The sequence below is a fragment of the Eulemur rufifrons genome, chromosome 16 (assembly GCF_041146395.1).
Source record: "Eulemur rufifrons isolate Redbay chromosome 16, OSU_ERuf_1, whole genome shotgun sequence".
Lineage (NCBI taxonomy): Eukaryota > Metazoa > Chordata > Mammalia > Primates > Lemuridae > Eulemur > Eulemur rufifrons.
The window spans coordinates 2,578,946-2,594,653 of NC_090998.1; the positions used below are offsets into that span (position 1 = coordinate 2,578,946).

Genomic DNA, 15,708 nt, shown 5'->3' on the forward strand with positions numbered 1-15,708 from the left:
TCTGTATCATGGTGCCATGCCTTGCATTAACATGACGATCAATACCTCTGTATCATGGTGCCATGCCTTGCATTAACATGACGATCAATACCTCTGTATCATGGTGCCATGCCTTACATTAACATGACGATCAATACCTCTGTATGATGGTGCCATGCCTTGCATTAACATGACGATCAATACCTCTGTATGATGGTGCCATGCCTTGCATTAACATGACGATCAATACCTCTGTATGATGGTGCCATGCCTTGCATTAACATGACGATCAATACCTCTGTCTGATGGTGCCATGCCTTGCATTAACATGACGATCAATACCTCTGTCTGATGGTGCCATGCCTTGCATTAACATGACGATCAATACCTCTGTATGATGGTGCCATGCCTTGCATTAACATGATGATCAATACCTCTGTATCATGGTGCCATGCCTTGCATTAACATGACGATCAATACCTCTGTATGATGGTGCCATGCCTTGCATTAACATGATGATCAATACCTCTGTATCATGGTGCCATGCCTTACATTAACATGACGATCAATACCTCTGTATGATGGTGCCATGCCTTGCATTAACATGATGATCAATACCTCTGTATCATGGTGCCATGCCTTGCATTAACATGACGATCAATACCTCTGTCTGACGGTGCCATGCCTTACATTAACATGATGATCAATACCTCTGATGGCACAGTGCCTTGCATGGTAGAGGACGGGGATATACAGCGCCATGAGGGGAGAGGTTGCGGTGAGGGTGCGGCTGGCCGGCCCTGACATTCACCTGCACCCTGACGTGGATGTCCCACTGGCCAACTCCGCTGGCCTCTTCACTGGGATGCTCGGGAACTGCGCGCAGCCCTGGCCCTTACCTGGAGCTGTCGGAGTTTCCGTGGAGGGGCAGCTGCACCGTGGGCAGCTGAAGCCTGAGGCCGCTGCCCAGCGGACTCTGGAGGCAGCCAAGCCAGGGTTCAACTGAGTTCCCTTCCTGACTACGGTGTGGCGTTGGCGACCTGCCTCATCTTCCTGGGCCTCAGGGACGTGGAGACAAGATGCCCTGGGGGTGCCAGTGAGGAGAGCGTGGGCCAGGGCACGTGGACGCCTGACCGTCCGCCGCATGCTGTGTTTTCGTGCTCTTCCTCCGGCCGGACGCAGCCCTGTGCGGGGCGGTGTCGCCCCTAAGCCCCCGCTCTGCCCGTCACAAAGCGCCTTCTGATCTGTCCAGTGAACCAGAGTCAGCGAGCGCCAGTGTACCTGACTAGAAGACATTTGTGAGTGCTTACAACATGCTTGGTCAAATTAATCATCTGATTGTATGTCAGATTAGAAATAAATGCAGACACGGTCTTCTGTTGTTCTGTAATGATTTTGTGTGTAAATTTTGTCCACTGTACAATTGTAAATATCTTGGGGAAAAGGACCATTTTGCATATGTTGCCTCATCTAATTCTTACCGCAGCCCAGTGAGGTAGGTAAGGCTGCTCCTGTCCCACAAAGGATGGCAAAGTCCTGGGAGGCCGGGTGACGGCTAGCAGGAGGCAGAGCAGGCCCTGGCTCCCGGCCCTTTGGCTGTGACCCACCTCCCTTGGTCCTCTGGGCCCAACCCCTGTGTGGCCTTTGGAGTAGCCAGGAGCATCAAACTGTAGGGTGACAACACAAAGTGGTTTCAGTAGTACCAGCTGCCTCTGTGCTAAAAAGAAAAAATACTGTACTGTGATTTTGGTGCAGACCCAATGTTCTGCCTTAGACTTAATAGTACCCTTCATGTTAAGACAAAATCCATGGAGTTGTTACTCTCATACGTAAGAACTCATGCTCTGGCTGGGGCAGGGGCGATAGGGGAGGGCAGAGTGTTTAGAAATTAGTTTCTCAAGCGTTTCCCTTTTTGTAAGCTATTCTTTGAAAGAAGTGGGAGGCTGGGCATGGTGACACGCACCTGTTGTCCCAGCTACTCAGGAGGCTGAGGCAGGAGGATCTCTTAAACCCAGGAGTTTGAGGCTGCAGTGAGCTATGATTGCACCACTGCACTCTAACCTGGGCACCAGAGTGAGACCCTAGAGAGAGAGAAGGAGAGAAAGAAATGGGAGAGGAGGCTCAGGGTGACTGGGAAAGTCACTGTCAGGCTGAGTCCATCTGAGCTGGCTGTGCTGACAGAAAACCCGGCTGGATGCCCACCAGCTCTAGGCCACAGCCTCACTCCCGGGACAGCGCGCCCACCGCCTTGGAACAGAAGGGCGAGGTGTGCCCACGGTGTTAACACAAACCTGTAAAATGGTGACAAATGTCACAGTGATATTTAAGAATTTAGTAAAGAAACCAGGACAGAAAAGATCTTAAAACAAACCACACAGGAAGCTTGTCACAAATCTCAAGTTTTTTATTTTCAGAAGAGAGTCTGGTTTTATTTTTAAAAAGAGAAGAAAAAAAAAACTGTGATAAATGCTAGTGAGGTGCCACTTCCCTCCTTCTTCCAGGCTCTGACCGACAGCTAGCTCTCTTCCACAAAACCCACGGACTCAGCCGGGGCTTGCTAGAACAGGACGGTCTGTAGAGAGGGCGTGCGCAGAGCGAGGAGGCCCTGGCGTGCCGGAAGGCGAGGAGCTGGCAGACCGAGGTTCTGAGCCCAGGCTCTTTGTGAACCGTGCCCGCAGTCGGTCTGGCCTCCGGAGACAGGGCACCATCTTGGTTATCAGATGCATGGCGAACATTTCAGGCTTGCCCCCTGCGCTATAGATGCCCTAGAAAGTAAGGCAAAGGAAGCTTTAGGGGTCGTCTCTCGTTATGAGCCGGGCAATGGGAGTGAGTACAAGGACTCAAGAAAAACACACCAGAAGGAAGAGACCGACCCCGGAGCACAAAGTGCTTGCACCAAATGTGTAAAGGAAGATGCCCAGGAGTGAGTTGGGGGCCATCAGACAGGGCCTGAGCAGGCCTGGCCTCTGCCACAATTGGCCCAGTCACCATCAGTCTCTTGACGTGCCCAGGGAAGTGGCAGCTCATTGGAACTTATCACAGCCTCCCACCGAAAACCCAACAGCACTCAGATTTCACAGTCAGGGAGACCCAGCAGGGAGATAGATGGCTGTCTAAACAGTTGAAATGGGGTGGGTTGGGGGGCCAGCCAGGGGTGGGCATGGCTCAGACACAGTGTCCCTTCAGTCACTGAAATTAGGTAGCAGAGAAACAGCAAAGCTGGAGAGAGGACATGCGAACAGAGGGAGCAGCTATTGACACCCATCCGGGGCCTGGGCCCCAGAGCCGTGAGGACAGCCAAGGGGAGGGGAGAGGAGGCAGGAAAAACCCGGTTAGTTGTGGAATACAGTCAGCTGTGGGTGAGCAGGTTGAGTGCCTTGAGTGTAAACATTTTACCCTCATTCCGCTTGGAGAACAAGTCTCTGGTCAAGCTCGCAGCCCCTCTACATCTGCGTGGGCGTCCCCTGCCCATGAGCCCCCACCAGATGGAGGGCCCCTTGAGGGAGGGGCTCTTGGCCTGGGAACTGAGCCAGTGGTCAGTGACTTGGCACTTGTGGTCCCCCACTCTGGCCAGGGTTCTAGGGAAGGCCAGAGACAGTAGAGCTGGGGCAGGCCCTGCACCCTGCACCCTGCCCCAGCCAAGTGCCCACAGCCCTCGCTCCTGCTTTCCCGGCCAAGGCTCCACACGGCCCTGCAGAAGCAGGGAATGTTCTGCAAGTGCATTCTGGCTGGCTCCTCTCCTAGCCACCTGCACAGGGAGCATTTTGACCAAGGCTTTCAAGAGCCATAAATCCAAAGAATGCTAGAGCTGGAAGGCAGCTCAGTCATTCATCCCACTTCTGATTTTTAAATGTGAGAAAACTGAGGCCCAGAAAGTAAAAATGATAAGTCATTCAAGGCCAGTAAGTGGCTGGGTACGGTGGCTCACACCTGTAATCCTAGCACTCTGGGAGGCAGAGGCAGGAGGATTGCTTGAGTTCAGGAGTTTGAGACCAGCCTGAGCAAGAGCAAGACCCTGTCCCTACTAAAAATAGAAAGATTAGTCAGGGGTGGTGTCATTCGCCTGTAGTCCCAGCTACTCCGGAAGCTGAGGCAGGAGGATGGCATGCCCAGGAGTTGGAGGTTGCAGTGAGCTGTAATGGCACCACTGCACGCCACCTGGGGCGATGGGGTGATGGAATGAAAGACTGTGTCAAAAAAAAAAAAAAAAAAAAGCTGGTGAGTGACAGAGTTGGAACTAGCTAGAATCCACACCTTCCAGTCCCTTGTCCAGGGTTTATTACACCACATAAAACCTCCCAAGCATATGAAGGGAGAAGAGGGCAAAAAAACTCTTAGCGTTTCACCTCCACCCACTCCTACTGAGGCTGGAGGAGAGTGAGTGTTTCCTGGCCTTGCTCCCCGCAGTCTCCCTGCACCCTTAGCTCCCTAAAAATACTTATCCTGCCTCAGAGATGCCAAGAGTGATGTCCCACATCAAGACAGTAAGGATGCAACCCCTGGGTGTCTCCTGTCAGCACCCTCTACAAGCTAACACTGGGGGAGGGATCGCTGGGGAAGGTCCCACTGCCTGATTGTCCCTAGTGAGACCCTTAGCCAGAGCAGAGGAGGAAGGTCACCACCACCCTTTCTTTTTTTTTTTTTTTTTTTTTTTTTTGAGACAGAGTCTCACTCTGTTGCCCAGGCTAGAGTGAGTGCCGTGGCGTCAGCCTAGCTCACAGCAACCTCAAACTCCTGAGCTCAAGCGATCCTCCTGTCTCAGCCTCCCGAGTAGCTGGGACTACAGGCATGCACCCGGCTAATTTTTTCTATATATATTTTTAGCTGTCCATATAATTTCTTTCTATTTTTGGTAGAGGTTGGGTCTCGCTCTTGCTCAGGCTGGTCTCGAACTCCTGAGCTCAAACGATCCGCCCACCTCGGCCTCCCAGAGTGCTAGGATTACAGGCGTGAGCCACCGCGCCCGGCCACCACCACCCTTTCTGACCTACACCAGGCTTCCTAGAGAAAGGACATGGGAAATTGGGCTTCCTACTTCCCTGGGCCTATGGGAAGCCCAACTTCATGTCCATCTGGGAACGCCACCAAACCTGTTGCTCTGAGCCAAGATCTGGCCGAACCAGCACCAAACCATGGGAAGGACAAGCGTTCTGGGTGCAGGGGAAGAACAGAAGGCTGGCAAGCCAATGGCTGATACTCCAGAGACCCTGTAAGAACACTGGTACCAAACCCAGCTGGCTCCAGTGTCGTGTTGAATGCAACTGCTGAGTATTTTGTCTTTATTTTTTGCAAGCAGCATCAGTGCATGATGCAACAAAAGTTGAAAGCACGGAGGTAGAAATGCTCACTCACCCAAGAAAGGGTGCAGTTTGGTCCTTAGAAAATGGGCCCTCCTCCCCCCAGCTGAGAGAGAGGAGCAGGATGGAGAAAGCTCCTGAGCTTCTCCCATGGGCCCCACGTTTCCTGGGAATTCATGGTCACAACTTCAGGCAGAAAAGAGGAGGGTGGTGGTAAGTAGGGGGGGGGATGGCCTCCTCAGCTCTCCTACCCATTGTGAGGGGCCACAGGGTAGACACAAGAAAACAACACTGCACACTCACAGAGACATACACTTCGCATCTACCACCCTGAATAAATCCAATATACACATCAGCGGAAGAGTGGACTCTGGGTCAATTTCAAGGCATGGGACAATGGCCTCTAACCACAGCCTGAATGAGGCCAGCACTTCCCAGCAAGGCAGCAGGCCCGAGGCCCAGCACCCCTGCCCGAGCACCCTCTTTCCTCCATTCTTCCCCCTAATGGGTGGGAATTAGGGTGGAGGGGGAAAAAGCAAGAAGCAGAGGTTCCAGCCCTTTGGAGGCTGGGGCTGGGGCAGGGTATGGAGAAGGGAGAGCAGGGTGAGTGGACCAACCTCCCTCACCATTAATTCTGATCTCCCTCCAAGCTGCCATCACCCGAGGAGTGCCGAAGAACACATGGGCCCTTAGCCCTATTGACAGTGACCTCTTCTAAACAGAGCCTGATCAAATCTGGGTGAGAGAGGTCAAAGGACAAGGAAGCTGGGGACTCCCAACCCAAAAGCAAGGCCCCCCCCTGCTCTTCGCCCCCTCAATTCTGGGAGGCCACCGCCAGAGTGTTGACATAGCCATGGGCGCCCCCCTCGTTCTCCGAGATGCAGTGGCCCAGCTGGGAGCCTCCCTGAGGTGGAGGCGGAGGTGGCGGCGGGGCGGAGGGCGGGGCGCCGTAACCCGCTCTGGCCCGACTAGGGGAGGCCCGGCCGCCCCGGTCCCAGCAGCCCTCCAGGGCCTCCAGGCCGCGGCAGCCAAGGAAGAAGAGGTTCTTGAGCATGAAGACGGAGAGGGGCTGCTGGTAGCTCACCACCAGGAGGCAGCGCAGGGCCAGCAAGGGCACGTCCACCAGGCAGCCGCCCAGCAGGCGCAGGAGGCGGCTGCAGCTGCCGGGCCCCGAGGCCTGGCCCCAGGACGAGGCGTTGAGCTCGTAGAGCCAGAGCACCGGCGAAGCGAGCGTGAGGAAGTAGACGGCGATGAGCAGGTAGCGCAGGTGCGCGGGCAGCGGCACGCGGCCTTCCAGCGTCAGCTCCACCAGGGTGAAGCTGTCGAGCAGGTCCAGACACGTGCCCAGGAAGCAGCCGGCGGCGCGGTGCCGCTGGGGCTGCAGCAGCAGGGGTCCCGCAGAGCCTGGCGGGGCGCCCGCCTCGCTGATGGCCCGCACCAAGCTGTAGAGCAGGGGCACCGACAGCGCCATGGTGAGGCGGAAGCCGGTGGTGCCGAAGGGCGCGCGCAGCTCGATGAGGTCCAGGATGGACGTGCCCAGGATAAGCACCACCTTGGGCGTGAAGGCGATGGAGTAGATGAGCCAGGCCAGGTAGGCGAAGGCGAACTCGCCGGTTGCCCCGGCCGCCGCCAGGCTGCCCCCCGCGCCGCCTGCGCCCCCGCGGCCGCCGCGCGCCTTGGCTCCGGCGGGGCCAGCAGAGGCAGCGGGCAGGTGCAGGGGCGGCGCGGCGTGGTGGTGGTGCTGGTGGTGGCTGTGGGAGCCGCCCCGACGGCCCCGGCTGTTCTTGGCGAAGAAGATGGCCCAGCCCACCACCACCACCAGGTCAGTGGCGATCCAGGAGCACCAGTACAGGTCGGTGACGGCGATGAGGTACAGGTCCAGCAGGCCGCCCTGCGCCAGCAGCAGCACCACGGACAGCGCCTGGTAGCCCCAGCGGCACCCCGGGCTGGGGGCGCAGCAACGGCGCCGACCCCTGCGGCCCGGCCGGGCCGGGCGGCAGCAGCAGCAGCACGAGCAGCAGGAGGCGCCGCTGCCCGCGCCAGGGCCGCTCGCGCCCCCGGCCGAGCGGCCTCCCGGCCCCCCGACGGCCCCGGCCGCAGCGCCCCCGCCGAAATCCCCGGCGGTCATGCTGCAGGAGGAGGTGGGCGTGGAGGTGGAGGAGGAGGTGGCGGCCGAGGAGGAGAAGGCGGCGGGCGCGGGGTCGGCGGCTGGGGCGCTCCCCTGACCCGGGGGCCCCGGGAGCGCGGCGGCGGCGGCGGCCGGCACCAGCGGCTTGCTGATGCTGATGCTCTCGTCGTCGTCCTCTCGCTCCGCGCCCGTGCTGCTGCTCGCCGAGCCGCCGCCGCCCCCGCCGCGTCTGCCGCCGCCTCCCGCCCGGCTGGTGCTGGTGCTGGTGCTGCTGTCGCCCGAGCCTCTCCGGCCGCGGGAGGAGCCCCCCCGGAGGAAGAGGGGCTGCAGCCGGGCGGCGGTGGGGCGCGGAGGGAAGGAGCCGGACGACGACGAGACGCAGCGAGGGTTGCCGAGCGCTGGGCGCATTGTCCTCCGAGGGCTCCGGGGGCTGCCCAGCTGCTGCTCCCCGCCAACCCCAGGCTGGCGCGGCGGCCGAGGGGAGCCGAGGCCGGCCGCCGCCGCCGCCTCCCCAGCAGGGGGACTCGTACCCGGGTCGGGCAGCAGCGAGATCCGGACTGGAGCCACTGGACTGGGCGAGCCGAGCCCCGGCGGCCGGGCGTGGAGGGCGGCGGAGGCGCGGAGCGGGCGGCGACGGCGGGCGGGCGCGTGGGGGCGAGCCCAGCCGGCAGGAAAGGGAGGCTGGCGGCGGGGAAACCAGGACTGGATTCGAGGGGGAGAGGAGGGGGCGAGCCCAGAAAAGGGGAAAGCCTGGCTCGCTGGATCAGCAGGAAGGAAACGCGGACTTGGTGCTCCGGCGTCAGAGTCGGGGTGGGGCGCCCCGTGGGCCCCGAGGATGAGCAGGGAGGGGCAGGCAGCCTCCAGAATGAGGAGGGACGCCGGGAGGATCCCCCGAGGCGCCCGGGGTGCCTAAGCACTCACTCCGTAGTCCCACCGGCTGTCCCGCTGGAGTGTTAGTGACTGGAGGCCACGGCCTCGGTGTAGACCATGCCTCCAAGCACCGGCCTCAGGCGACAGGGCTGCTGCCCCTGGTGGGCAGTTTCTGTCGCAGGCCGCAGGGCAGCTTCCTACCCCCCTGCACTCGTCCAGGGCCCTCCCCACAGGCCAGCCACCTCTCCCTAAGGCACTTAAAATCTAACAGTCAGGCCATACTGAAACGAAGGACCAGAACAGCAGCCCAGACATAGTCCTACACGGGTTCATGAGCCACTCTCAGGGAGGCTCCAGTTTCTAGTGGACGGAGAAGCTCCCTGAAAATAACTCCTTGGGTACGGGGACCAAACAAGTGGCCCCGGCCAAGTGGAGCTTTGGGTATTCTCAAAGGTTTTCAAAGCAGGAATTGAAAAATTGCCAATAATAGGAAGATGTATCTAGCAGAGAGGAAAATAAAGGGACATTTAGAGGTATGGGCACCTTGCTAAAATCCAAGGCTCAAAGGGGATGATGGTGACAGTTACAGCCTGCCACAGTAGACAGAGGCACTGTCCCATGGATGGCGGCAGCAGCCGGGCATCGACAAGCTCAGGAGCTCACCCCTGACTGGGACTGGCTTTCTGTGCAGCAACTCAGGAAGGCAGAAGGTAGAAGTGAAGTATTCAGGGGCTTAAGGGTAGAAGGAAATGACTAAAGCAGTCGGGGCTCAAGAGAAATGTGAGGTTCACATACAACACAGGCCGTTCCCAGCCCCACGAAGCTAGGCGGAACCTTGCCCGCCCCTTCCTCCTTCTCCACATCCTTCAGGCTGCGAGTTTATTGCCCCGATTTCATTACCGTTAAAGCTGCTGCTGCTGCTGCTGCTGCTGCTGCTGGCCTCATCTGCCCAGAGACCGTCACACGGCGTGAGGGAGGGAGCTGCAGTGGACCCACAGTGGTTAGTTGCCCAGGCCTTGCCCCTAAATGTGCCTCCTGAATGAGGGTCAGTTGCAGCCAAACCTGCCCTCTCCAGCCTCTTGGAGGTCAGTCTGCATAGCCAGTCCATGGTAGGTGTGGCACTTAGGACTCACACGTGCACCACTTCCTCCTCCCCCAGCACACACCACCTTTGGAAAGTTGTGTCCAATCGTCATGCAAGGCAGAGCAGGTGCAGCAGTGAGAGCAGGAGCTCTGGGGCTGGCAGTCCCAGCCCTGCCACTTCACAGCTTTGTGACCTCAGCCTGGTCATTTCACCTCTCTGAGCCTCAGACTATTGATCTGCGTAAAGGGACCGACACCTACCTTAACATTGTGTTAAGAGAGATCATGTGTGTACAGGGCTTAGTCCGGAGCCTGGCTCAGGTTACTCACTTAAAGGCAGCTGGTGTTATCATAATTTCACTTTGCTCATGTCCTAACCTCCCGGGGAACATTCACTCACAGCATGGGCCACCAGTGACTGTTTTCAGGCCTGGATTCCTTCCCAAGGCCATGTTCAGAGTTCTCCCCCACAGCTTTGCACTTTGCTCAGTGCCCGGGAGCAAAGCTGCCATGGCTAGGAGCACTGGTTCTTGGAGCTGGTCTTCCCAGGCCTCATGGTGTGAGAGAGTCAGCTGTGCCAGCTGGTGCCGAGGGCCCCCCACGGGGGCGAGGTGGAGAATAAACCGCTTAGTGGATGCAGCTTCCACTCATGTGTGAGCAACACAGCAGGTCCGGCGCTGTCAGGGCTGAGCCAGTCCAGGTAAAAAAGTGAACTGGGGAGCTGCCAACTGCTAATCGGGGTGATTACAGCCAGTCTCCCAGCCCCACCAGGGGACACACCAGCCAGCAGCTCACACGGAAACCCAAGCCTCCTGCTCAAGTTATGAAGCAGCTGACAGAGCAGAAGCAGCTGAAGAAGGCAGAGAACTGCAGTCCCGGGATGCTGCAGAGCCTGTCCCCAATCCAACGCCCGCCGTGGCCACCCACACATGCCGCTGTCATTCACCTGCCAGGCCGTGCCCCCTCTTCCCAGGTGCCTTTGTGAACACAGATTTCCTCCCCCGTTACTTGAATTTTAACAGTCCTTTGAAGTTATTCTTTGCATTTCTGACTTAGATGAACTTTCTGTAAGGCATTCTTTAGTCCAGCTTCTTCAGGCCTGAGACCCTGAATCACATTCCACAGACGACCAGGAGGAGAAATTAAGGTGCAGAACAGAGGAAGTGTGGGTGGGATCTCCTCTTTATATCTGTTGTTTCAGTCTTCTGTGCCCGTGCACACGCGCGCGCGCGCGCACACACACACACACACACACACTTTGGCTTCAGCCTGGGAAGGGCTTGCCAAAGACATGACACAGATGTGACAAGGATGAGAAGAAGGAAGACAAAAAGACTTTCTCATCTAGAAAGTGGGTACAAACATCCCACATCTCATCTAGAAAATGAAGGAAACAGCGGCTGAGCACTCATAGCACCTAGGGTCTGTGCTGGACGCCTTGCACACAACACCTGGAAACGAGAGCCGGAGAGGTGGAGCAGCACACTCCACAGCACACGGCCAGGTAAGGGCAGGTAGGGCCGGATCCAGACTCTGTGTCCAGCTGGGTGCTGTCATCAACTTACCAACTCTCCTCTCACAGCCCAGGACCGCAGGGCCACAAGGAGACAGGGACAAACCAAACAGGTTTCAATCCAAAAAATGTTTCCGGGAGCACCTGTTGAGTGCTGGGCACTGGGTGAGGCTCCTGCGGCCACTTAACATTCTTGTCCTCCTGGAACTGGAAGGCCAGTGCCCCCTGCCTTCCTGAAGCAGTAGTGATGGGCTAGGAGGGAGGAGAAATGCCCCAGTCAGCTCGGCCAGAAAGGGAGGCTCAGAGGGGCAGGCCCACCCTTTCCTAGTACAGAGCACAGACACCCCCCCCCTTTTTTTTTTTTTTGGAGACAGAGTTTCACTCTGTTGCCCAGGCTAGAGTGCCATGGTGTCAGCCTAGCTCACAGCAACCTCAAACTCCTGGGCTCAAGCGATCCTTCTGCCTCAGCCTCCCAAGTAGCTGGAACTACAGGCATGTGCCACCATGCCTGGCTAATTTTTTCTATATACATATTTTTAGTTGTCCAGCTAATTTCTTTCTATTTTTAGTAGAGACGGGGTCTCGCTCTTGCTCAGGCTGGTCTCGAACTCCTGACCTTGAGCAATCCTCCTGCCTTGGCCTCCCAGAGTGCTAGGAACACAGGCGTGAGCCACCGTGCCCGGCCCACAGACCTTTTCTTCACTGATCCATGCTCTATTCACTCTCACCGCCCTCTTTTGCCTTCAGAGTGAGAATAAAGAAAAGGAACTGTCAGAGGAGTGTGGGAGGCCACAGATGCGCCCTGCATGAACATAAGACGGGAAGAGACACAAGCAGGATCCTCTGGTTCTCAACTGCACAATCACCAAACACTGACTCTCATGACTGAAGCAGGATGAGTCTGCAAGGCTTAGCAATTAGGAGCTGGAAGCCTCAAAACTACCTTGCGAGCTCTCTGAAGATAGACACTACACCCACGCCCAGTCACAGCTCCTTGATACCTGGATCCAGGCTGTGTGGCTGCAGCTGCCCCAGGGATGCCTCATGGTGATGCCACCACCCTCTGGGATAAAGGGGAAGTCCCAGCATCAGTGTCTCATGTGTCAGTCCCTGACCTAGGGACTAGGGTTCCAGAGATTTTTTAAAAGTAAGTTCTTTCCTGGGAGGGAGATAGACACATAAGCGATAAAGCTCTATGAAGTATTATGAACATTATGACCAACTTCTACAACAGGGCATAGGAGAAGGTCCACAAAGCCTTCACAGGGGATGGGACACGAGAGCTGGTTTGAGGGATAAGCAGATGGTGGTTAGCAGAGAGGAAGTGGAGCTAGCTCAGGAGAGCATTCCAAGAACCAGATGAACAAAGGACCTACAGTAGGAAGTAGCAAGGCCCCATCAAGGAATTAGAAATATTTGGCACTGCTTGAATATGAAGTACAAGGAGAATATGCAATGCAAAATAAGGCTGAGGAAAGAGGCAGGGGCTAGGTTACAGTGGACCTCATCTGCCAGGCTGAACTTGGGCTGCATTCTGAGGGAATAGGGAACTCTCGAAAGCAAAAATATAGCATGAACAGATACGCATGTTGGAAAAATTGCTTTGTAGTGGAAATGATGGGTTGGAGGGAATGGAAAACGGAGGCACAGAGACTATGTTCTAGTTCTGGCAATACTGTGAACTAAATAACATAAAATCACCCCTGCTTACCAAAAAAAACTAAATAAAATATAACATCCTTTTAAATGCACAGCTAATCTCCCAAAAGAGTAAGGGAAATTCTTGGGGCCATAAATGAAGAGGGAACTAAAACCCAGAATGGTGAGTGAAATAAGTGATCCTGTAAGTGCCTTTGGATATGTAGTCCGTCTCAGTAACCCACACTGTCTAATACTGTGGGGACTGGCCACATGCAGATGCCTAATTTAAATTTATATAAATTAGTGTCAATTTAAATTAATTGAATTTTTGGGGGGTTTTTTTTGAGACAGAGACTCACTCTCTTGCCCAGGCTAGAGTGCCATGGCATCAGCCTAGCTCACAGCAACCTCAAACTCCTGGGCTCAAGCAATCCTTCTGCCTCAGCCTCCCAAGTAGCTGGGACTACAGGCATGTGCCACCATGCCCGGCTAATTTTTCTATATATATTTTTAGCTGTCCATATAATTTCTTTCTATTTTTAGTAGAGACGGGGTCTCGCTCTTGCTCAGGCTGGTCTCGAACTCCTGAGCTCAAACAATCCGCTCACCTCGGCCTCCCAGAGTGCTAGGATTACAGGCGTGAGCCACCATGCCCAGCCTAAATTAATTAAAATTTAATATTCAATTCCGAAGTCTCACTAGCCACATCTCAAGGACTCAATACCTCATGTTACTAATGGCCACCATATTAGACAGTATAGATATACATTTCCATCATTGTGGCATGATCATCTAGACAATACTGATGAGAACTTGAATAATAGCCAAAAGGGACAGGAGACATGGCATTAGACCCAACTAGGCAAGAAAACTGAGCTGAGATTCCTGGATAAAACTATGCCCTTAATGAAAGGGTAGACTAGAAAAACAATTCTACTACCAAAACAGGGAGACCACATGGAAATGAATGAGTACTGGCCTAGGCTTAAAGCGAAACAAAAATCTTTCCTGGGAATTCATAACCATGAGCCTATACCATAAATATATTTGGGATTTGAATAATGCCATGCTGAGAAAGTAACATAATTATTGGTCACAGCCTGGTAATAACCATGAGTCACCTAGTAAAAGCAAATATAAATCAGTTCTGGAAGGATACACCTTCAATTCAGATCTCACAGGATTCCCATAGATCAAACACCAGTAAAAGTGAGCTCACAATCCCAAATTACAAACCACACAAGGACATAACCCAGCATGAATGAAAATCAGCAGATGAGATACACAAGATTAGACCTCTAAGAATTTCAGATGATAAAGGCTGTAATACCAATATGTTTACCATGCTTAAGAACATAAAAGAATAAAATTATATGAAAAAGAATAGTATAGAAAAATAAAATACTAAGGCAAGGCGAGGTACTTCCAGAATGGCAGGATATGGATCTCTGTGAATGTCTGGCCCAGGGAAACCACCATAACTGGTGAAAACTATAAAAACAACCATTTGAAGTTTCTGAAAATTGTTCTAGGACATATAGCAAATAGGAAAACACTTATTCAAGAAAATCAGTGAAATCTCAGTAAGAACAGCAACAGTCTGTGCCATTTGAACTACAACCTGCTCCCTCCACACCCCCAGCTCAATGTGACAGAAGCTCTACTCTTATGTGGACAAGAAGAAAGAGCTCCCTCTTCCCACTAGCTCCCAGTCTAGGACAACAGTTTCTCCCCATGAGGGGCTGGCTGCCAGCACTTCTCATTCCCCACCCCTGAGCTTCGTGTTACAGAAACTCTGTTCCAACCAAGCACAGCTGAGAGGTCTGAGGCTCCCTATCTCTACCCAGCCCCCACCTGTAGAGTGGAAGCTCCAACCCAGGTATGGCAGGCCAAAAGTACTAGGCCAAATCACCTTGTCCCAGCTCACTTATAGGGCAGAGGTTCCATGCAGGGAGAGGCAAGCTGTAAAAACCAAATGCTACCATCCCCTCCTCCCATTCCCTTTCCACTCACAGATAAGGTGTATCGCTCTAAGAGAAGTGGGCCACTGTATACAGCTCCAGAGCAATAGCACAGTTTCTGCCCATGAGTAGAAGCAGGTGTAGAAATAGAGCCCTGTTGGCCGGGCGCGGTGGCTCACGCCTGTAATCCTAGCACTCTGGGAGGCCGAGGTGGGCGGATCGTTTGAGCTCAGGAGTTCGAGACCAGCCTGAGCAAGATCGAGACCCCATCTCTACTAAAAATAGAAAGAAATTATATAGACAGCTAAATATATATATAGAAAAAATTAGCCGGGCATGGTGGCACATGCCTGTAGTCCCAGCTACTCGGGAGGCTGAGGCAGGAGGATTGCTTGAGCCCAGGAGTTTGAGGTTGCTGTGAGCTAGGCTGACGCCACGGCACTCACTCTAGCCCGGGCAACAGAGCGAGACTCTGTCTCAAAAAAAAAAAAAAAAAAAAGAAATAGAGCCCTGTAGCTCAACCTTAGGAGAGTGGCTTTATTTGGAACACAGTATGGGGAAATTAAAAGCCTAAGGGTACTGCTGGAGATCTCGGTGGTGAGTAGTTTAGAGGAGGCTGGTAGCTCCATGATGGCAACAAGTGAAAGAGAGAGAAGCTAGAAGTTTAACAGAGAGAACCTGGGAAAGAGACAGCTAAAAAGAGCCCTCCTGGGGTCAGGGCAAGCCTCAAAGACTGGTCTCAAGCACCTTCCCTACAAAGGGACCCACCAACTTTATTGGATCAGATATGATCAATTTATGCCTCTAAGGCATTGTCAAAAATAACAGAGTGAGGCCGGGCGCTGTGGCTCACGCCTGTAATCCTAGCACTCTGGGAGGCCGAGGCGGGTGGATCGTTTGAGCTCAGGAGTTCGAGACCAGCCTGAGCAAGAGTGAGACCCCGTCTCTACTAAAAATAGAAAGAAATGATCTGGCCAACTAAAAATATATATAGAAAAAATTAGCCGGGCCTGGTGGCACATGCCTGTAGTCCCAGCTACTCGGGAGGCTGAGGCAGCAGGATCGCTTAAGCCCAGGAGTTTGAGGTTGCTGTGAGCTAGGCTGACCCCACGGCACTCACTCTAGCCTGGGCAACAGAGCAAGACTCTGTCTCAAAAAAAAAAAAAAAAAATTAAAAATAAATAAATAAATAACAGAGTGATCAGCTAGCAATTAGTGGAGACTAACAGCTGGATG

The 15,708-nt window shown here is 54.4% G+C and overlaps 1 protein-coding gene across 1 annotated transcript; it reads right to left on the reverse strand.

The window, feature by feature from the left end:
- Window positions 1-6,090: 6,090 nt before the first annotated feature.
- Window positions 6,091-7,812, reverse strand: TMEM121B (transmembrane protein 121B). Its single transcript, XM_069491794.1, has one exon. It carries the CDS (start codon window positions 7,810-7,812, stop codon window positions 6,091-6,093), a length of 1,722 nt encoding a protein of 573 aa, XP_069347895.1.
- Window positions 7,813-15,708: the final 7,896 nt, after the last annotated feature.